The sequence below is a fragment of the Anolis sagrei genome, chromosome 1, assembly GCF_037176765.1.
Source record: "Anolis sagrei isolate rAnoSag1 chromosome 1, rAnoSag1.mat, whole genome shotgun sequence".
NCBI classification, from domain to species: Eukaryota; Metazoa; Chordata; class Lepidosauria; order Squamata; family Dactyloidae; genus Anolis; species Anolis sagrei.
The window spans coordinates 226,438,241-226,462,177 of NC_090021.1; the positions used below are offsets into that span (position 1 = coordinate 226,438,241).

Here is a 23,937-nt window from a genome sequence, read left to right on the forward strand (position 1 = left end):
TGTATCGACTCCTGCCAACAGCATTTCAGTCATATTGGCATAGATTTCTTCAATGGTGAGTTCTTTACTTCGAAGCAGAGTTGTGAGAAGTCCACCCTTTAACTCTTCTCCTTTGTCTAAACGGGATTTTATATGGTGTAATTTGTTGTCAACGTGAATTTGGCCTTTGTGAGGAAAAGGTGAAAAGGTTAATCACTGACATGTCACATTTCATGCTGTTATTTCTGATTTGTGATGTGTTGGCCACAAACCAATATGAGATCTTCAGTATAGATTTTGGGGGGAAAATGCAGCTGGAAATTTCCATCTAGCAATATCTGAAGCAGTGGTTCTCAACCTGGGGTCCTCAGATGTTTTTGGCCTACAACTTCCAGAAATCCCAGCCACTTTACCAGCTGTTAGGATTTTTGGGAGTTGAAGGCCAAAAACATCTGGGGACCCCAGGTTGAGAACCACTGATCTGAAGGGACACAAAATTCCACTTCTATTATAAGCCACTACAGTAGCTTTTCCTGCACAGATCTAGGATTTCACATCAAGCTATTTTCTTAAAGAAATCTTTAATCAGAGTCAGTCTATGCATTACTTACCACCCTGTCTCCCCCCACCCCCAGGGAGATGGGGTGGGTTATAAATATATCTTCATCATCATCATCATCATCATTATCATCTAGTATGTAATGCATAGTCTGACTCTTTCTGATTCCCATGTCATACTTTTTTTTCGTGTCAGGAGTGATTTGAGAAACTGCAAGTCACTTCTGGTGTGAGAGAATTGGCCATCTGCAAGGACGTTGCCCAGGGGACTCCAGGATTTTTTTTGATGTTTTACCATCCTTGTAGGAGGCTTCTCTCATGTCCCCGCGTGAGGAGCTGGAGCTGACAGAGGGAGCTCATCCACACTCTCCCTGGATTCCAACCTCCGACCTGTTGGTCTTCAGTCCTTCCAGCACAAAGGTTTAACCCACTGCACCACCGGGGGCTTCTCATGCCATACTGGAGAAATGAAATTACATTCAAATAGATTTTTTTTTTTAAACTTACTAAATTTAAAGAGTCCATCCCATGACCTACAGAATTCTCTCCAAGGTTTTGGGATAATTGGACGAAGCCATTTGGGAATGGCTCCTGCATACATGGTAGTTTTGAAACTGCTGAACATCAGTTCCAGTGCTTCAATGTATTCGACAGTGTTCTGAGGAATGTCATTCTCCAGACACCCCAAGCGGCACTCAAACAAAACAGTTGCCACTCCTGCACAAAAAAGAACAATGTGGAATTTATTATACTTTTTTCAAAGCAAGTCATAAAACAATCATGTATCTGTTTATTAAAAAATAAGTTACAGTGATCTCAATGAGGTTTGAGGTGCATCTACACTGTATTATTAATGCAGTTTGACACCACTTTAATGGCCATGGCTCAGTGCTCCCAAACTGTAGTTTTCACAAGGTCTTTAGAATGCTGGCTGCTCACCAAACTACAACTCATGTGATTTCATAGCTTTAAGCCATGGCAGTTAAAGTGGTGTTGAGTGCATTAATTCTACACTACAGATGAAGCCTTAGGGCATTTTCACATGGCACAGTAATACTACTGTGGTTGCGGTTTAAACAGAGGTATTATACGTCTGAGCCAGAGCACTCCTTAGTACCTCCCCAAACTTCAAATCCAAGTATTCTACAGGATGCAGCCAAGGCTGTTAAAAGTATGAAAAGTAGTATCATTCCAAAAAGGTGGGCTGCATCCTTACAGTACAGAACTAACTTGCTCTACAGGAAAAGTTCAAATTGCTTTGCATATAGTCTGGAAGCAAGTTCCACTGACTCAGCATACATCTTACTGAAATATGTGCCTACAAGCTCTGAAAACACAACTCAGAAGGAAATAAAGCATACTAGTAGTAAGTGCAGGTGAAAAAACAGTGTCATTTAATGCCAACTTCACATGTTCACTGGTGCCACCAAATTAAACCACAGCAAAATAATATTATTGTGATGGTGCTGTATTGTGACACAAGACACCATCTTAACGCCATACTGAAATAGTGCCTATTATGGCAACATACCTTTATGTGAAACATTTCTAGGATTTTACACCTGTTGACATAAATAGCACAACAGCAGTCATCATTAGCACAGCCACTTGGTTTAAAGCCCATTCCTTTTAAAGAAACCTCACCTTCCATTGAATACTTGAAAAAAAGGCTGTTGACATTTGTCACTGTTTCTCCATCTTCCTCTTGATTTCTCAGAATACGGATCCTCTTAATCAAATCTGTAATAACTTCATTAACTCCTCCAGAGAAAATGGCAACATCTTTGGGTTTCACCATTTTTTGTCTTAGTACGCGCCTCATTTTTAGCCACTGTTCCCCCTCTCTGGAATAAATAAATTAAAAATCATATTGATCACATTTTGTTCCAAAAGATAAAGCAGGCTGTTCCCATTAGGAGGCAATAAACCAAAGTGTTTTTTATTTGAAAAATTGTTGCGGGAGGGAAAATGTAGGTGTAACAATTATTTCTTCATATTTCTTCTTTATTCCAGTAAGAAACAGAAATTACTTGATATAAATTATGCATGCAAATCCCCCAAATTATATATAATTGCATATAATAAGTAGAATGAATTCATCCTTGGGATAAGTCTGGGGCAAAATGCTGCACTTGGAGTTTTAAGTGCTCCAAAAGCTCCGCTAATTGCTAGCTCTGTTTCTGGGCACAATTCAAAGTATTGGTTGTAAAAGATATGAAGTAAGTTCAAACTATTTGACAGACTATGGCTGGATCTACATTGCCATATAATGCAGATTGAATCTGTTTTATATGATCAGTGTAGACCCAAATAATGCACTTTAATTGCACTGAATTGAATTATATGGATCGACATCAGGCATGGACAAACCTTGGCCCTCCAGTTATTTTGGACTTCAACTCGCATAATTCCTAGCAGCCTACCAAGGTGAAAGAAGAAAGTACAAAAGCTGGGTTGCAGTTAAACATAAAAAAACCAAAATTATGGCAACAAGACTGACTGATAACTGGCAAATAGAGGAAGAAAATGTAGAAGCAGTGGCAGAATGTGCATTTCTAGGTGCAAAGATTACTGGAGACGTGGACTGCAGCCAGGATATCAGAAGATATTTACTTTTTGGGAGGAGAGCAATGATCAATCTCGATAAAATAGTGAAGAGTAGAGACATCACACTGGAAAAATGTCTGCATAGTTAAAGCAGAGGTATTCCCAGTAGTAACCTATGGATGTGAGAGCTGGATCACAAGAAAGGCTGAGCGAAGAAATATAGATGCCTTTGAATTGTGTTGGAGGAAAATTCTGAGAGTGCCTTGGAGTGCAAGAAGATCAAACCAGTCCATACTCCAGGAAATAAAGCTTGACTGCTCACTGGATGGAAGGATATTAACGGCAAAGATGAAGTACTTTGGCCACATAATGAGAAGACAAGATAGATTGGAGAAAATAATGATGCTGGGGAAAATGGAAGGAAAAAGGAAGAGTGACCAAGGGCAAGATGGATGGATGTCATCCTTGAAGTGACTCACTCGACCTTGAAGGAGCTGGGGATGACAACGGCCGACAGGGAGCTCTGGCATGGACTGGTCCATAGGTCACAAGGAGTCGGAAGTGACTGAACGAATAAGCCACAAAAAACTAATTGAAGTGATATTTCTATTAAAAATCACAAACTTATGCTAAAGCACTGGACAAAAACATACAGTCATTTTGGTGTCATCTGATGGTGTCATCCAGTGTGGTTCTCTCCCCACTCCTCCAGTGATGCCACTTCCTTTTGCAGGCCTCTATAATCTCTAAAATGTGCTCCTTGAGGATTTCCCACCACTCTCAAATTGTTTTTAGCGGGCAAGGAGAGTTACCATTTCCAAGGAAGGCAGCCAGAACTACTGTAAGCAACATTAAAGTCAGTGTCTGCTCTTTTTACTTGTGATTTGTATGTTAGTTGTTGATGTTTCAAACTGCTGTATGTTTGTTCCAAGGATGAGCTTGCAGCACTGCATACCTTGGAGGAAGTCAGTAAAGCCATCAACCATTTTTTAAAAAAAGAAAGTCAGTGGACCTGATGGGATTCCTGCAGAATATTTTTAAAGGAGGTGGACCTGAGCTGACACAACAACTCCACAAGCTCATTGAAAAAGTGTAGGCGAACAAGAAGATCCCACAAGACTTCAAGGATGCCACTCTTTTCAAGAAGGGAGAAAGAACAGACTATGGAAACTACCCAGGTTTCTCCCTTTTAACTTAGCCAAGAAAATCCTCACAAACTCTATACATGGCATTCACTGACCTAACAAAGGCATTCGACACAGTGAATCGCAACACTCTCTGGACCATCCTCCTAAAAATTGAATGCTCTGATAAATTTGTGAACATCTTGCAGCTTCTCCATGATGACAGTATGGCAACAGTCTTGAACAGCAATGGCTCCCAAAGTGATCCATTTAAGGTGGGATCAGGTGTCAAGCAGGGATGTGTTATTGCCCCAATCTTATTTTCCATCTTTGTAGCAAGGATTATGCACCTTGTTGACGGGAAGCTTCCCACCAGTGTGGAAATCACCTATTGGACAGATGGCAAATTCTTTAAACTCAGCAGGCTGAAAGCCAAAAGTAGAGTCACAACAACTTCTGTTATAAAACTCCAGTATGCTGTTGATACTGTAGTCTGTACTCATTCAGAGGAAGACCTAAAAGTCACTTTTAAACACCTTTGCAGAAGCATATGAAAAGCTTGGTCTCTCACTGAACATCAAGAAAACCAAAGTGTTCTTCCAGCAGGCACTTGCCGATCTCTCTCCAATGCCAGCAATAAAGCTTAATGGTGTAATGGCAGAAAATGTTTACCATTGCCGCAACCTAAGCAGCCACTTCTCCACAAAAGTTGACATCGATGCCGAAATACAACTGTGCTGTCACGCACTGGGCCTGTGAAAAGGTCTGTAGACAGGACATGTTCTGTATGCCGGGGGTGCCTCGGATTAGAGGCCCTTTGGATTTCCCTAAACAAAGTCTTTAGAAACTTGGAAAGTTTAACAAAGTTCTTTATTAGTGCTTAGGTCTTCAATAAATCAAACAAATATTTCAAGGCTTTGAATCAACTGGTAGCTTTCTTAATCTTGTCCACAAGGGACAGGCAACTATCTTCATAAACTGTTTCTTCACTATCAGGGAAATCCTTGACCTCTATCTGGGCAATCTGTCTTAGGCTCTGCTGGCGTGGGCCCCTACACCCGGTCCAAATTGCGTTATGGCTGCCGTGAGTGGACCTTACCAAACAGAGTCCTTTTGTATATTTCCAAGAGGAAAGAATGTCTTCAATTCCCAGCGAAGGCTGGCTGTAAAGCTGTGGAGCTGTATTTCTCCAGCAAAGAGCTGGCTGTAGAGCTGTGGGACTGAACTCCCCCCAGCAAAGCTATGCTTCTCTGTAGAGCTGTGGGACTGAATTCCCCACAGCAAAAGCTGTAAAAGACGAAGCTTTCTACAGGTGGAACTGATTCACGTCCTGTACGAAAGGCTTCTCTGTGTGAACTGAACTAGAGGTCCCCTTTTTCCCTCCTAAACCCAGAAAAAGGGGCGGAACTAAAGAACCTAATGATTATTGATGGGTCATTGGCCCTATAATTGCAAAACAAGGGAAGCCACTTTATTGCAAAATGCATGGAACCTAGGAATACATGCAAACACTCAGAAAAAGAAAAAAAGTTGGAGCACCTGGTACAGCCATACCAGAAGAACAACACTGTCTGAGCTGTGTGAGTGCAACATTTTCTTGAATGTAGCTGAGAGTGTTCAAGGATCAGGTTATTTATAGAAATACCAAGATGTTTGTTCATAAAGCTATTGTCCTTCCCACACTGTTATATTACTGAGAAACATCTACAAAAATCACTCTCAATTTCTGGAACAATTCTATCAGAGTTGCCTTCAAAAAATCTTGCAAATCTCTTGGGAAGACAGGCGGGCAAATGTCAGCATTCCGGAAGAAGCAAAGACCATCAACACTGAAGTAACGATCCTCTGTCATCAACTTCACTGGACTGGCCATGTTGACTGATCACCATCTCCCGATCACTGTCTCCCAAAGTTCAAAGCTCTCAGCTCAAGAACAGAAAACAGAATGTCGATGGAAAGCAAAAGAGATTTAAAGATGGGCTTAAAGCTAACCTTTAAAAATGTAGAATAAACACCGAGAACAGGAAAGTCCTGGCCCTCAGTTATTACTAACATTACTGTGGATTTTCAAGAGACATGGATAGAGGGCAAAAGGTAGACATGTGCCAAAAGGAGGGCACACTTAGCAAACCCTTGTCAGGACCACCTTTTATCTGGAAATTGATGTTCTCACTACAAAGATCATGCAAATTCAGAATAGGTCTCTACCGTCACTTGCGGGCCCACCGCCAAGATCTACCCCTGGAAGACAATCATACTCGGCCACGAGTGATAGCCTATGTTAATGATGGGTGTTTGTTCAATGTCAAAGACCTGCATTCAGTTTAAAGTTGTGGAAACATAGTTATGACTGAGATATAATTGTTCACGTACATTTTGTTGGGCATTTTGACTGCACATTTTAGTGTGCATTCAGCCATGTAGCTTTGCCATTCAAGACAAGAGCTATGTAATACAATCAATATGTGATACAATCAAGACAAGGGCTATATAACACCACAAGTGGAAGTTTATGTCACACAACTGTGATGTAGTATTTCAGATCAGTCAGGTCATATCAGATCAGTCGTTATGACATATGTGGCTCTATAGGTCCCTCACCATTTGCTATCTCCCTTCAAAAATGATGATATGCATTGTTGTTTGGAAAGGGGAAACAAAGAGCATTGTGAAAATGAATGTCTGCATAACTGCTGTTTCATGTTGTAATTGGCATACCAAAGTATCACTTTAGTAACACAATTCACACATGCAGGAGAAACCAGAAGATGCAATCTAATTTTTGACAAGAATGTCATTTCATTCACCCCAGCCTGTGAGAAGGAAGTTACTAAAGCTCCAGTGGGGTGGTGAGAGTTAGCAACTCAGTTGTAGAGTCAAGAACAATTGTCATTAAATGCTACTTATTTTTAAATAATGTAAGTAGCGAGGGCTTTAAGATCTGCTAGGAAGGCCCTTCTCTCGCTCCTGCCTCTGTCACAAGCACGGTTGGTGGGTATGAGGGAGAGGACCTTCTATTGGAGTTCAGCCTGTGGCTGTGTCTAATTATCAGGGCACTCTGGATGTTGGGAATGACAACGCTGGTTCTAATGACATTGGGAATGACAATGATAATACTGTCTCTAATGATGAAGGTGCTTTAGATGCAGAGAATGACCATGAGATTCCTGTTCCAAGTGTTTTTGCTGATGAGAATGTTCCTGAAGAGTTGGGGGATGATGGGATAGTCTCTGGAAGAGGGCCTGAATTGCTACCAGAGAATTCCCAGGCCTTTGAGCTTGAGAATAGCTCGGCACCTGGCCCAGCTGCAGAAATTAATGAGCCAGAAGATAGAAGGCATGTTTTCAGACAGAACAGAATAGTTCAACAATCTCTCTGGCACTCTGCCAGGTTAAGAGAGAAATTGATAACACAGTCTAGGCTGAATAGAAACAAGTTTCTGGCAGGGATTTAGAGTAGATTAGGGGATAAAAGTGCCTCTAGAACTCTCTCCCCAGGGAGATAAGATTAGCCCCACCCTGTCCACCTTCCATAAAGACCTTAAAACTTGGATGTTTCAATGTGCTTTTGATTCATCGGTTCATCTATTGATTACACCCCCCTAGCCCTAACTTACTGTCTGGCTCTGTAGCACTTTATTACCAGCCCTGCCTTTACAGCTGTATTGCACAAGCCCTTGCCCCGCCCTCCTAGATCTGAACACGCCTACTGTTCTCAGCTACTGGTTGATGGTTATTTATGTTTTTATGTTTTCATGATGTCTATTTCACAGTTTTATTGTTTTAATTATTGCAATGCAATGTATTTTAATTGTGCTATATTTTACTCCTGTTTTTGCTGGGCTCGGTCCCCATGTAAGCCGCTATGAGTCCCTTCAGGGAGATGGTGGCGGGATAGAAGAATAACATTATTATTATTATTATTATTATTATTATTATTATTATTACCAAGAAGCATTTCTTTTTTGTTGAACTTTTATAATACACAAGCCAGTTCTTTTTACATTAACCCCCCCCCCCCCTCAGTTGCTGATGCTTTGTCTCCCCACCACCACCCATGAAAGCAGAAGAATGTCTGTGACTCATGCAGGGATTGGCTTTCCTTTGAATAAGCACATTACATCAGTAATTAGCTTGAATGTCCCCTAAGGGCATTTGCCAACAGTCATCCCATAGGTACACAATCGTGATACTAGCACATTCTTTAAAGAAACACATTAATCAAAACCAGTTTTGAATGCATCATCAGATTCTTGTTTGGGGATTGCCAAGATAGTAGCACTGTTTGGCAACACAAAGCCAAAAATTCCATTGCACTCACGCAGATATAAGTCCTGTTGCTCTCCCTCGTAAATCTCTGTATTCCTGCCAGGAATCCATGTCAGCCCGTTGGGGTGCAGAGCCTTCTTCGCGGAGAACCTGAGCAACCAGGTCTCGATCTGCAATGGATACAACTAGTTTGGGACCAAAATGTGACTTGAAAATTTTTCCATATTCCTGAACGTGCTTCTGCTATGAACAAAAAAATAAACAAATACATTATTCATTTTCACTGTCAAATATTATACAGCTGTACAATCATGTTTTCTAATTTGCATTGGTGATTTAGAAGTCAGGAATCACATTAGGAACATCTAACCTAACTACAGCAAATTAAATTCTATGGTCTTCTGTCTTTCTATAGTATCCAACAACCTTAGATTGCACCAATATTCTGCTTTTCAAAGTACAGTACATCTTATTATTGTAACAATCGGGTACATTAAAGTGGCGATCCAGCACCTGCAAGAAGCTTGGAGATATCCTGTTTCCGAGATTTAAGCAATCAGGGAAAATTATATTTCCTTGGATGCACAGAGTCTCACACAAAGTTAAAGGAATTGTGCAAAAGAAGGACAAAGGTGCTTGGTGTGATTTTAAACTGAATGCTGACAAAGGTGAAGGGAGAGGGGTTCTCTAATGTCACCGTCCAGTTATAGAATGCCCTTCCTAGAAGCCTGACTGGCATCTACATTGCTGCTACTTCAATGACAAGTGAAAATATCATTGCTTCCAGGCGTCTTTGGTGTTCTTCAGAACCAATCATGTGCATGGTTTTTAATTGTTTTCAATTATTTTAACTTGCATAATATGTCTACTTTTAACCTTTTTAATGGTCCAATGTGTTTTAGCCTAAAAACCTTTTTTTACTGCTTCCATTGTTTTAAACTAACCATGTTGTTTTAGTGTATGCTGCCTCAAGGTGACCAGATTGAAGGAAAAATATAAATACTCAAATATTCAAAACTAACAAAATGAAGTTCAACAGGGAAAAATGCAAGATACTCCACTTAGGCAGAAAAAATGAAATGCAAAAGTTACAGAACGGGAAATGCCTGGATCAACAGCAGTACGTGTGAAAAAGATCTTGGAGTCCTCGTGGACAACAAGTTAAACATGAGCCAATAATGTCATGCGGTGGCAAAAAATGTCAATGAGATTTTGGCCTGCATAAATATGAGTATAGTATCTAGATCTAGGGAAGTCATGTTACCCCTCTGTTCTACCTTGGCCAGACCACACCTGGAATCACACTGTGTCCAGTTCTGGGCACTCCAATTGAAGGGAGATGTTGACAAGCTGGAATGTGTCCAGAGAAGAGCGACTAAAATGATCAAAGGTCTGGAGAACAAGCCCTATGAGGAGAGGCATAAAGAGCTGGGCATGTTTAGCCTGCAGAAGAGAAGGCTGAGAGGAGACATAATGAGGGCCATGTATAAATATGTGAGGAGAAGTCATAGGGAAGGTTCTTGAAAACTGGAAGGGTGTGATTTTTTTACCAGTTCTTTCTTCTCTTTGTAGTAACTCTTGTTATCTCCTCTCTTGTTCCAGAGAGGACACCAACCCAGATGTCCCAGTGGGATGACAAGAAAAAATAATCAAGAACCAGTTTTCCCTCTCACTCTTATCATGTTTCTACCACTGACAAGGATGCAAACTGCTTGATCCACACTGGCAGTAACAGTGCTATAATCAAGTTTTCTCGCCAACACTAATGTAACATCAAATGACATGAAAATTACTAGTCACCCAAAAGACTAGTTTGGATGCTATTCTCTGATGTTCTGCTGGGCTATTTTTCCCACTAAATCAGTACTATCCATTGCATTTTGTCATAGCAGAGGACAGTTTCAAGCACAGCAGTGTCAATAATCACATTGTTGTGCTATCTCTTAAGTGTGACTGCCAGTGCAAGTAATGAGCTTGAGTAAGACTGCAGGGCCAGCTTCAAAAACCTGTTTCTATGTAACCCATCAAAGTGCTGATAGAAAACATGAGTTCACTAAAGTAGTATGTAGATTAAAGCATTGCAATTGTGTAATAGATTGTAACTGCACACCTGGAGAAGATGGAGCTGCCTTTGCCCTAGATCATTAGCACAGCCAGACTGGCAGAGATAACATGCCATCAGCAATCCTGTTGGATTTTGACAGCTGATTCAATGAATAAGCTTAATACAGTAAATTATGCAATATAATATTTCCCTAAATTACTAACCCGTTTGCTCTTTGTGTATGCTTTGTAATTTTGTTTGAAAAAAATATAAAGAGATTCATGCACACACATGGAAGCAAACTGTCTGGAACACAGACAATGACAAAAGCAATTGTTCAGTAGCGCTTCCAGCACAGATTCAAGGCTCCAGTGGCATTTTGTGTACCACTTCCATATGGCAACAGGGCTATGAGGTCTGTTTGATATTTTGAATAGTGAGGGCTTGATCTTTCTTCCACTAATTACTGAATTGTCTTAAAAGATTTTTTTTCTCCTCTTTGGGGGCACATAACAATTCACATACAAAACTTTAGCTTTTGGGGTGACGAAAAGCATTTCTCTGCCCTTCTGTTCCATACTTCATAACCACAGCTCTTTCTGAATTAAAGATGTTTTTCCCTTTAGCCAACTCAGTGCTAAGACTAGATGTTATGGCCTGACTTAACTGTTGGAGTCAGGTTACTGACAAACAGAACCTTCTTTGTAACCCCTCCGCTCCCTCCCCCTTCCCATATGGTGCGATGCATGGAACATTTGTGCATCAAACTGCATCATTTAAGTATCTGCGGCTTCGAAGGAGTCTGACTAATTTTTTTATCGTGTTCTCTGTGATAATAACAAAATTTTATTAATTCATTTGAAGTGTTGCATAAGATGAATGGTTTGCATAAGACATCTGAACAGCAACCAAAAAAGTGCAACAGACTGAGTCACGCTTGCTTATTACAGCCATTTCCTGTAGCTTTCCAATAAACTGCTAAAAGTCCATGCGCTCTAACTTATATCTTTCAGTCGCAGAAGCTTTGAGTGTATTAGTCAAGCTTGATTCGTTTCTTGCCCTTTAACATTACTTATCCATCACATCGTACAACCAATGTAAGAAGATGGATTAAATTTTATAAGTGAATATGAATGCAGCAGGGACTCTTAACATTCACTGCTGGAATACAAAACTGGAAGAAGGAACTCTTCCTGGATTGATTGATTGGGACTATAACAGTATATTTTGTTCAGGAAAATGTATGAGAGATGTCTGGCTTCTTATTACACAAAATAAATATAAGGAGAGCTCTTCTGAATCTATATAAATAAAAATGCCATGTTCCTTTGTGGGATTAACATAACTCAAAAACCACTGGGCGAATTGACACCAAATTTGGACACAATATACCTATCAAGCCAACAAGTGACCATCACTCATAAAAACACTGAAAAACACAGCAGAAGAGATTAAAAAAGCCAAAAATTAAAAATTACATTACAATGCATCCACCAAACCACATATATAAACATATACACACACACATATATATATACACACAAAAAACACATATACACAGACTGGGCCACAGCAACACATGGCAGGGGATGGCTAGTCAGACAAAAAAAATCTACCTTGTTTTTCAGATGCAGCTCAGAACTTCATAGCAACACTTTCACTCACACTCACACACTGACCCACTCACTTAGTTTCTATTTCACACACACATCGTGCAGTTGATCATTTGGGGAGAAAGAGAGGCTAGCAATCTAGCCATAGATAATAGAGTTACAAAGATGCAGGAATCTTTATGTGGTGAAAATTGGATTTATGGCGAGTCTACAGTCACTCTTCACATTCACTGGAGTTAGGGGAACAGAACCCTGATAAAAGTGAAAAATTCCAAATAAACCCATGCTGATTTTTTTACCCGAGAGAACATCTCTCTAGAAATGTCAAGGTCTTCCAGCATGCCTGACCATAGAATCATATAAAGAAGACCTAAAGATTCCTAGACAGCTGTTCTCTCTAGAAATCTCTAGGTCCTCCAGCATTACTGGAGGAAGTTGACTATAGAGTCATACTGAAGGATCTAAACATTCCTAGAGAGAACATGTTAATCTGTTCCATGAATAATCAAATCTGCAAAAGTCAAAACCACAAATATGGAGGGATGACTGTACTCTTTTCCTTTGTAGAACAGAAAACAATGTGGATTATCTGCTTAATGCAGTAGTTCTCAACCTGTGGGTCCCCAGGTCTTTTGGACTACAACACCCAGAAATCCCAACCAGTTTACCAGCTGTTTGGATTTCTGGGAGTTGAAGGCCAAACAGCTGGTGATCCACAGGTGGAGAACCACTGGCTGAATGGATTATGCAGCAAGATTGCTCACGGGAGCGGGATATATGGAAAGAACTACCCTGCTCCTGAAGCAGCTACACTGCCTCCCAGTTTGTTTCTGGGTGCAATTCAAGGTGCTGGCTTTAGCCTATAAAGCCCTAAACCAGTAATTCTCAACCTGTGGGTCCTCAGGTGTTTTGGCCTACAACACCTAGAAATCCCAGCCAGTTTACCAGCTGTTAGGAATTCTGGGAGTTGAAGGCCAAAACATCTGGAGACTCACAGGTTGAGAACCACTGTTCTAAATGATTCAGGCCCAGCCTACTTGAGGAACCACATCTTCTCCTATCAGCCCACAGGAGCCCTGAGATTATCAGGAGAGGCCCTTCTCTTGGCTCCACCACCTTCACAAGAATAGTTGGTAGGAATGAGAGAGGGCCTTGTGGTTAGTGGTCCCATGGCTCTGGGACTCCCTCCCCAGAGAGATGTATTTGGCCCCCTTGTTGCTGGCCTTTCTATGGAAGCAGGCCTTCCCTGACAACCCATAATAAACTAAGACAAGGCAACCAGTGATTACTGCCAAGACTCATCACTGAAGGCTATCTCGATCTGGTAAGGTTCACACGGCCAAAGATTCGGAGCTTTCAGATTTTTTTTAGTAGAATGTTTTAAGGATAACCTCAGCGACCTGAGGCCCAGGGATTTTTAATTATAATTATAAATGTTGTTATTTATTATGATTATTTCATATGGCTTATGTAATGTGTCCATGCAATGGGTTTGTTTATTGTTTACTTGGTTGGGTTGGGGGATGATGTGCTCTTTTATAATGTCCTGTTTGTTTTTAACCATTTGTTCACCGCTTTGAATCTCACCTATGGGAGAAAAGCAGGATAAAAACAAACAAACAAACAAACAAAAAATAATGATAATTACAACTGTATTGTATCTAGTCTCCAAATGGAACCCAGAGGCAGTTTTGGTTACTTGCAATGACACGTATGGGAAATCTTTTTCAAGAGGAAGTTGTTCATTTCTATACTAATGAAGTATTGACTATAAAATAGACTGAGGTATATCCACGTCTTCTGATCAAGTTTGTTGGGTTTATTCCAGTTCTCATCCCTGCCCTGCTCTAAGGTACAAAAGCCCTTCGGCTAGAGCATTTGTATTACATATTTTCATGCCAATTTCCCTTTCTGTCTGCGCCTTCTCAAAACGAGCTCTTGTGATCCACACTCACACAGCAAGATTTTCTGAATCCAAGCCAGAGCTGTTGCAGGATGTTTTGACTAGGAGATGTATGTTTCAGTCTTGGGCCCTTCTTTAGTAACTACACATAACGGGGTGAGGACAGGAGACATGGTTGTGTAAGAAGATCTGTAAGTGGATCACTGTGAGTTTTCCAATCTGTAAATGCTTTCTCCTGAAGCATGTCTTCCTTTCCACTTTGAAAAAAGAAGTGGTGGCCTCTCCTGAACATCCCTTTCTATGTCATTCTGATTTGAGCCCATGTCCGGTCTACCGACAATGAACAAGGAAGGTTGGAATATGATGGGTACTCAGTTTCACAAGGTTTTGGATAAGCTGGCTGGGCTTATAGAGACAGTAAATCACGTGTGAGTAAGCCAGACTGGGAAAGGCAAGGTTCTCTGGCCATTAGTCCAATATGACTATTGAAACCTGTCTTTCCTCCTGCCATACCTCTCATGGAAAGAGGGAACTTAATAATGTTGTCTCTATCAATGCTGAGAATGAAGGCCTTTCCTTTATCATCGCCCCCTTCACCTCCTTCCTTGGCACAAATAGTGTTATATTTTACAGACACCTTGAAATGTGGAGAGATTCTATCTGTCTGTCTGTCTGTCTAGGACCCCGCTCTGCACTTTATCCACTTCCCCGGCCCTATGATACCCTGTTGCACTAGCCCTTGCCCAGCACTTCCATAGGTGGCCATGTCCATTTTGTAATTCTAGCCATTGGTAATTTGAACCCATCTGATGGAGTAAAATTGAAACTGAATTTTAAATGTTGGTTGATTGTTTATGTTTATGCTTTAAGATGTTTAATTTTGTTGTATGGTTTTCTCTTCTGGCAATTTAATGTTTTGCATTATATTGGAAACCACCCTGAGTCCTCTTGGAGAGATAGAGTGGTATATAAATAAAGTATTATTATTATTATCATCATTATCATCATCTATCATCTATCACCAGAGGAGGCCCTAGGTAATTTTCAATGGTAAGCAAACAGTATTTTGGTGCCCCCCCCCCCTCCTCAACCAATCACTGATATATATTTTCTGTTCGTCATGGGAGTTCTGTGTGCCATATTTAGTTCAATTCCATCATTGCTGGAGTTCAGAATGCTTTTTGATTGTAGGTGAACTATACATCCCAGTAACTACAACTCGCATATGTCAAGGTCTATTTTCCACTAAGAATGCCTCAAGAGTGCCCCTGGGCAAAATCAACTAGACTGCAAATGCTTACTTTGTGTAATGGGTTGAGCCACCCCTGTCTATCACTATCTCCCACCTTGCTCCCAATAAGGAGCCCAGGATTTTCAGCTTCCCTTCATGCAGCAAAATTATTTGAGTGAGCCCGAATAAACTGGATGCATTTCACCTATAACTTCCCTCGACCTCAACACTCTACTCCTATTGATGCTATCTAGAATTGCATTAGCTTTTTATGCTGCCACATCACACTGCTAACTCAAGCTCGACTTGTGGTCTACTAAGAATCCTAGATCCCTTTCACATAGTTTTTATTTCAAGCCAAGTGTCACCCCATTCTATACCAGTGCATTTCGTTTTCTTCTGCCTTGCATTAAAGGTAAAGAATTCCCCTTGACTTTAAGTCTAGTTGTGTCCGACTCTGGGTGGTGGTGCTCATCTCCATTTCTAAGCCAAAGAGCTGGCAGAGCAGTACCTATTGATCTACTCACATGTGCATGATTTTGAACTACTAGGTTGGCTGGAGCTGGGCTAACAGCAGAAGCTCAACCGCTCCTTGGAATCAAACCACCAACCTTTTGGTCAGCAAGTTCAGCAGCTCAGCAGTTTAACCCATTATGCCACCAGGGGCTTTACATTATTCCCTGCTAAAACACCCAACTAGGAGAGACTGCAGTGACTTTCTTTTCTCTGAGCCTATTGTGAAGGGCAAGATCCTACTTCTTCCTCCCTTTTTCCTTCTGTAGAGTTGCGTGCAACTGTTTTTACACTTAGAAATCATTTTCCAGCAATTGAAGTAAGCTCAAGATAATGGAAGAAAGTGGAAGGGGGGAAAAATAGGCTGATAAGAGGATTAATCAGTGCCTCAGTCAAATCAGGACAGTTGCATGATATGATATAATCTTTTTATTATTATTTTTTAAGTTGCTGCCCCTCAGTCTTTCCAAAGTTAAGCAATGGAGTGAATAAAATCCATGTGCAGCACAAAACAATCGGCCTTGTGAGGAAAGGTTTAGCAAACAGATGTGAAACATTAGTGCCGTCAGCCAGTGCCAGCAACTGAGCGGATGGCAAGCACACCAGGTCCTTGGGGGGTACAAATGCGCTCTATGCAGTGTGAAAACACGGCTGTTCCATGGCAACCATTGGGTATACAGGATGGGGGAGGAACGGGGCCTGGGACCAGATGTGGGAAAGCTGGCCATCCAGGAACCAGCTGGGGGAAGGTGGTAATGCTGATGTGTGTGAAAGAGAGAGAGAGAGAGAGAGAGAGAGAAAGAATATCCCAGTTCCTTCTCTGAAAGATTCACTTCAGCATCCTTCCCACCAGAAAAGAGAGACAGTATTTACATGGGCTGCCTCCTCACAAGTCTGTGTGAATTGAGGAGCAAAATAGGGACTCAGGAAGATAGTTAGGGGTTGAGTGAGAGAAGGGAATGATCGATACAGAAATAGATAGATGAGATCTCCATTCCTTCCCTGAAAAAAAAAATCACTATGTGGAAAATAGAGAGACAGTATTTACATGGGGCTTTCCTCAACCTAAAGAAACTCAGGAGTGAAACAGGGGCCAAAGAAGATAGGTGTGTGTTGTGGTGGGACACAAAGAAAGTAGCTCTGTTGTGTTGTTGAAGGCTTTCATGGCCAGAATTACTGGGTTGCTGTGAGTTTTCTGGGATGTATGGCCATGTTCCAGAAGCATTCTCTCCTGACCTTTTGCCTGTATCTATGGCAGTCATCCTCAGAGGTTGAAGGATCTGTTGGAAACTAGGACAAGTGAGGTTTATATATCTGTGGAATCTCCAGGGTGAGAGAAAGAACTCTTGACCTTTTGAGGCAGATGTGAATGTTGCAATTGGCCACCTTGATTAGCATTGAATGGCCTTGCAGCTTCAAAGCCTGGCTGCTTCCTGCCTGGGTGAATCCTTTGTTGGGAGGTGTTAGCTAGCCCTGATTGTTACTTGTCTGGAATTCTGCTGTTTTTTAAGTGTTGCTCTTCATTTACTGTCCTAATTTTAGAATTTTTGATATTGGTAGTCAGATTTTGTTCATTTTCATGGTTTTCTCCTTTTTGTTGAAATTGTCCACATGCTTGTGGATTTCAGTGGTGTCTCTGTGTAGTCTGACATGGTGGTTGTTAGAGTGTTCAGCATTTCTGTGTCCTCAAATATTATGCTGTGTCCAGGTTGGTTCATCAAGTGCTCTGCTATGGCTGACTTCTCTGATCGGATGTTTGAATCCAGGAAGAGCGGCCAATTCTCTCACACCAGAAGTGACTTGCAATATTTCAAGTCACTCCTGATACGGGGGGAAAAAACTCAGGGCCCTTCTAGACAGGCCCTATACCCCAGGATGTCATCACAGGTTTTCTGGTTATCCCAGATTATCTGGTAGTGTGGACTCATCCACTTTAAAGCAGAAAACCTGGGATTAGATCCTGGGATATAGGGCTTGCCTGGAAGGGCTGGCCCCTCAGTGGAAAACAGACACACAGTGTTCCTTTGGGGCTCCTTCTCTCAGCCCCATCTTGCACTGAGAGGGCACGTAGGGGAATAGGGGCAAAATAGGATCCAGAGAAGATAATTGTGGGTTGAAGAGAGACATTTGTGGGATGCAAGTGAGGGAGGTTGAGGGAAGAGAAATATATCTGTTCTTTCTCTGAAAAACTCAGGGCCCTTCCACACAGCCCTATATCCCAGAATATCAAGGCAGGAAATTCCCACATTGTCTGAGTGTGGACTCAGGGCCCGTCCACACAACCCTATATCCCAGAAGATCAACACAGAATATCCCACAGTATCTGCTTTGAACGGGGTTACCTGAATAATATTTGTAATATTTACCATGGTTCCATAATGCAAAGTGGGGGGAGGGGAAACGGGGAGTCCCCATGAGCAACAAAATGGGTACTCCAAATATATTACCACAGTGCAAGGTAGTAGCACCACAACTCTCCAGAAGTCTAGATTAGGATTTCCACATTGACCGATTCTACACTCAGAGAATATCTAAGGACCCTTCTACACAGCCCTATATCCCAGAATATCAAGGCAGAAAGTCCTACATTATTTGAGTATGGATTCAGACAACCCAGTTCAAAGCTGATAATGTGGGATTTTCTGCCTGGATATTCTGGGATATAGGGCTGTATGGAAGGACTTCTCACTCTCTGGGAGTATTTAGTACAGGGGTCTTCAAACTAAGGCCCGGGGGCCGAATGCGGCCCTCCAAGGTCATTTACCTGGCCCTCGCTCAGCTAGGTCTGAAACGAATTGAAAGCACACAACATCAGCCTAAAGCAGGCCCACACTTCCCATTGAAATACTAATCAATTTATATATTTTTAAATTGTTCTTCGTTTTAATCATTGTATTATTTTTAAGTGGTTTTTGCACCACAAATAAGATATGTGCAGCGTGCATAGGAATTCATTCATGTTTTAGTCAAATTATAATCTGGCCCTCCAACAGTTTGAGGAACTGTGACCTGGCCCTCTGTTTAAAAAGTTTGAGGACCCCTGATTTAGTATGTGGGGTGCTTCAGGAGCAAAGCTGGGAGTAGAGAAAAGAGCTGTGTCTGGAAGTGGGCCATGTTTTGGGGGTGGTGGGTAGCGTGTTCCGCAGCCTGGCCCCCTCTTTTTGAAGGAACAATGTGGAAGAGCAATGCAGAAGTGTGTGGCGTGCCCTCAGCCGGGCCTTTGGGCTCCCTCTCCCTGGCGAGGAAGGAAGGAAGGAAGGAAGCCTTTCCAAGCGCCCGCCTCCTCCTCCTCCTCCTCCTCCCCGCAGGTTGTGTAACTTTGAGCCGGTACCTCGCGCTGCTGCCTGCCTTTCTTCTCTCCAAGGGACCCGGCCACATGGAGAGGACCAAACGCGAGAGCAGGCGCTTCCTCGACGAGCCTCCTGCCCCTTTCCTCAGGGAGAGGAGGCTTCTGGCGACCCCCATGCATTGCGTAGGGCTTCCTTAGGCAAGGGCAGCTCCTTCCTCCGTCTGAAGCACAGCCTGCAGCACCTGGGACTGGTTGGCGGCCTGCCAGCCCAGTCCGAGCCGGGCCTGAGCCTCCTGAGCTCCTGTAACCACAACAAACTCTGCTGGGGGTGGATCCAAGGCGCGCGCGCGCACACATACATGTGTGTCTGTGTGAGATGGATATATATTGTGAATATGTATATATATTCCTGCTAGGGATGGATCCAAAGCCTCTATCTTAGGTAGGCGTTTGTTTCCAACAGACCTCACAACCTCTGAGGATGCCTGCCATATATGCAGGCGAAACGTCAGGAGAGAATGCTTCTAGAACATGTCCAATACAGCTCAGAAAACTCACAACAACCCAGTGATTCTGGCCATGAAAACCTTCCACAACACAACAGAGCTACTCTCTCTGCGTCTCTTTCTTTCACACATACGTACAGACACACCCTATGTCTTACTACAATAAGCACCCATCTTCTTTGGCTCCTGTTTCACTCCTGAGTTTCTTTCGGCTGAGGGAAAACTCACAACAAACCCGTGATTCCGGCCGTGAAAGCCTTCGACAATACAGAGATAGAGCCCTTGGATCCGTCCCCAGTAGGAATATACATACACATATAGGTAAAAGTTTCTCCCTGACATTAAGTCTAGCAAGGCCCGACTCTGGGGGTCGGTGCTCATCTCCATTTCTAAGCCGAAGAGCCGGCGTTGTCCGCAGACGCCTACAAGGTCATGTGGCCAGCATGACTGCATGGAGTGCAGTTACCCTCCCGCAGAAGCGGTACCTATTGATCTACTCACATTTGCATGTTTTCGAACTGCTAGGTTGGCAGAAGCTGGGGCTAATAGCAGGAGCTCACTTTGCTCCCCGGATTCGAACCGCCAACCTTTTGGTCAGCAGCTCAGTGGTTTAACCCACTGCACCACCTTGGGGCTCCAAAGATACATACACACACATCTTCACACAAGGTAGCATTCGAATAGGCGCTTGTGTTTATGTTATGTGTGTGTATAGAGACGCCTTGGATCGATCCTCAGCAGAGATAGATCCAAGGCGTCTAGTTGATAGGAAGGTAGGTGGATAGACAGACGCCTTGGCTCCATCCCCAGCAGGAATATATAGCCATAGATAGGAACCCCTGGGCCTTCGTCACACTGGAGGATGATTCCACTTCAAATCCGGTTTCTGCCTTCTCCAGGATTCTGGGGTTTGTAGTTTAGGAACGAGCTTTTAACAACCTCCCTAAACTCCCTAAACCCAGAATTCTGGAGGAGGCGGAATCTGGATTTGAAGTGGATTGATTCTCTAGTGTGATCTGGTGTGCCTCATCCCGTCCTCCCCGGCTCCGAAGTAGTACCTGGATCTCGTGGATGCGCCCAAAGCCATCCTTCCAGAAGAACTCGACCAGGTTGGAGAGGGTCCTGGGCCCGGGCATGTCCTCCAGGCTCCTCACTCCGGGCCCGGGGCGCTGCTCCTGGAGCCCAGCCGGCTCTCCTTGGCCCTCCTCGGCGGCCACCCGCTCCTCTTCCTCCTCCTCCTCCTCCTCGTCGTCTTTGTCCTCCTCGGCGGTGGCTCTGGTGGCCTCCTTGGGGGGGCCCTCGGAAAGTTTGGGGCACTGGCGGAGGCGGCGGAGGAAGAGGAGTCCCGGGCGGAGGCGGCTCCGGGGAAGAGGCTCCAGCAGCACCTGCCCGGCGGCGGCGGCGGCGGCGGCCAGCCTGAGCGCTTTGCCCAGGAGGGACATGGCCGGAGAGGGGACCCGCACCACCACCACTGGCTCCGCTGGAGAGAGAGCTCAGGCTCCCATGCGGACGGAGCTTGGCCCTCCCCGGCTTGCCAGGCCCCGCGGCGCGCCCCCGGGCTCTCCTTCCTGCCCGAGCATCAGTTTACACAGGCCATGCTTTGAAAGGCTCCCTCCCCCGAGGCTGCCGAAAGGCGGGCTGGCCCCAGAGGAGCCTTCCAGCGCAGGGTTTGGTTTCATTCACACGTCAGATCTTCCCACCGGCCCCTTTCTGGTGCCTGACTGCCTGCCTGCCTGCCTGCCGGCGCTTGGGAACGGGCCGCCTTTTGGGCCCCCGCTGGGGATCTTTCCGCACCATCTGGGCCACCCGGCGGGGGGGGGGGCGGGCGGGGGAGCTGCCCTTCCTCTTCTTCGGGGACCCTTCCCGGCCAAACTCTGCAAGGAGGAGGATTGCACACAGAAAGCCCCCCATAATAGTTGTGGAACTTGTCTCCTGTTCTGGATTTGGGGGCATTTGCACACCTTGGAGCTGGGACCTAAATCAATCCCATGTTTAGACCAGATCTCACCTCCAAGGTAGCTCATGATGTCTATTCAAATCTGTACACAATTTCTCTTAACATGTGTGTATAAGGCAGGTAGAGGAAGGAGATAGCCCCCCACAATAGTGTGGAACCTGGGTTGTTGTAGGCTTTTTCAGGCTATATGGCCATGTTCTAGAGGCATTCTCTCCTGACATTTCGCTTGCATCTATGGCAAGCATCCTCAGAGGTTATGAGGTCTGTTGGAACTAGGAAAATTGGGTTTCTATATCTGTGGAATGACCAGGGTGGGACAAAGAACTCTTGTCTGCTGGAGCTAGGTGTGAATGTTTCAACTGACCACCTTGATTAGCATTTGATGGCCTTGCAGTTGTTTGGTGTGGCTTGTTAGTGCCTGGGGTAATCTTTTGTTGAGAGGTGATTAGATGTCCTTGTTTGTTTCCTCTCTGTTGTTTTGCTGTTGTAATTTTAGAATTTTTTTTAATACCAGTAGCCAGATTTTGTTCATTTTCATGGTTTCATCCTCTCTGTTGAAATTGTCCACATGGCTTCTCTGTGTAGTCTGACATGATGGTTGTGAGAGTGGTCCAGCATTTCTGTGTTCCCAAATAAAATGTTGTGTCCAGGTTGGTTCATCAGGTGCTCTGCTATGGCTGATTTCTCTGGCTGAAGTAGTTTGCAGTGCCTTTCATGTTCCTTGATTCATGTTTGGGCAATGCTGCGTTTGGTGGTCCCTATGTAGACTTGTCCACAGCTGCATGGTATACGGTAGACTCCTGCAGAGGTGAGAGGATCCCTCTTGTCCTTTGCTGAACGTAGCATTTGCTGGATTTTCTTGGTGGGTTTGTAGATTGTTTGTATGTTGTGTTTCCTCATCAGCTTCCCTATGCGGTCAGTGGTTCCCTTAATGTATGGCAGGAACACTTTTCCTCTGGGTGGATCTTCATCTTTACTCTCATGACTTGTTCTTGGTCTTGCAGCTCTTCTGATGTCTGAGGTGGAGTATCCATTGGCCTGGAGAGCCCAGTTGAGGTGGTTCAGTTCATCTTGGAGGAGGTGGGGTTCACAGATCCTTTTTCACGGTCTGCCAAGGCTTTAATGGTGCTTCTTTTTTGACCTGGGTGATGGTTGGAGTTTTTATGTAGATATCTATCTCTGTGTGTGGGTTTTCTGTAAACGGTGTGACCCAATTGTTGATCTGGTTTGCGGATGACTAGGACATCTAGAAAAGGCAGACTTCCTTCATTTTCTTTTTCCATGGTGAATTGGATGTTTGGGTGGATGCTTTTAAGATGATCCAGGAACCTGTTTAGTTCTTCTCCTCCATGGCTCCATATGATGAAAGTGTCATCCACATATCTGAACCATATAGTAGGCTTTTCTTTTATCCCTCTTTTTTCCCACGGGTCAGATTCAAAACAGCAAACGGATGGTTAAAATAACAGAAATTACATAATACAAGAGCACAACATCACACCCCCCCAACCCAGCCAAGTAAACAATAAAAAACACATTACATAAACATATTACATAAACCTTGTAAAATAAGCATAACAAATAACAACATTTATAATTAATAATTAAAACTCTCATGGCTTCATGTCATTGAGGTTGTCCTTAGAAAATTATGCTAAAGAAATCTCAAAATCCGAGTCTTGGGCTGTGTGATCTTACCAGGCCAAGATAGTCTTCAGTGATCAGACTTGGCAATAATCACTGGCTGCCTAGTCATAGCTTATTATGGGTTGCCAGAGAAGACCTGCTTCCATAAAAAGGTTTCAAGCTGTGAGTGAAAAGCCAGTAATGAGGCGGCCAAATGCACCTCTTTGGGGAGGGAGTTCCAGAGCTGTGGGGTCACCACCGAGAAGACCCTCCCTCTCATTCCCATGGACTTGTGACAATGGTGGGACTGAGAGAAGGGTCTCTCCTGATGTTCTCAGGGCTTGTGTGGGCTCATATAGGAGAAGATGCGGTCCCTCAAGTAGGCTGGGCCCGAATACTTCAATAAGGCCTGGGTTAAGGCATCAGACTTAAGAAACCACCCTTTCTGGGATCGTTTACCCTCAACACCCTTTCAAAGAAGCTGAGTTATGGCACTCTTTTTAAACAATCATTTCAGTGAGAGCCACACCAACTGCAGGAGCATTAGACATTCTTCAAAAAAGATATAAATTACCTCCTCATTTTATGAAGGCTTTAGAAATGGCAAGATACTTCTACCCCACATTTGAAGCCTGTGTCACGTGAAGGGCACCATCAGTGACAGTTTCTTAAGTGCGTAGAAAGTAAAAGCTTATTTATTGCTATTTGAGTCAAAAGGTAAGGCGACCAATGCAGAGCTGTGAGTGGCACTGAGAATTAAGATCACCAGCAGACTGGAG

The 23,937-nt window shown here is 43.4% G+C and overlaps 1 protein-coding gene across 2 annotated transcripts in view; it reads right to left on the reverse strand.

Annotated features, from left to right (window-relative positions):
• CYP27C1 (cytochrome P450 family 27 subfamily C member 1) overlaps positions 1-21,309 on the reverse strand; it is a 34,552-nt gene extending 13,243 nt beyond the window's left edge. Inside the window, exons 1-5 of one of the 2 annotated variants that reach the window (XM_060774024.2) lie at positions 20,634-21,309; positions 8,529-8,719; positions 2,182-2,381; positions 1,045-1,254; positions 1-164 (exon numbers count right to left, since the gene is read on the reverse strand). In XM_060774024.2, coding sequence (XP_060630007.2) covers positions 1-164; positions 1,045-1,254; positions 2,182-2,381; positions 8,529-8,719; positions 20,634-21,017 — 1,149 coding nt within the window. In that variant the 5' untranslated portion in view covers positions 21,018-21,309. The remainder of the gene's footprint in view (positions 165-1,044; positions 1,255-2,181; positions 2,382-8,528; positions 8,720-20,633) is intronic. The other variant, XM_060774034.2, reaches the window with a different exon arrangement.
• Between the last annotated feature and the right edge of the window lie 2,628 nt (positions 21,310-23,937).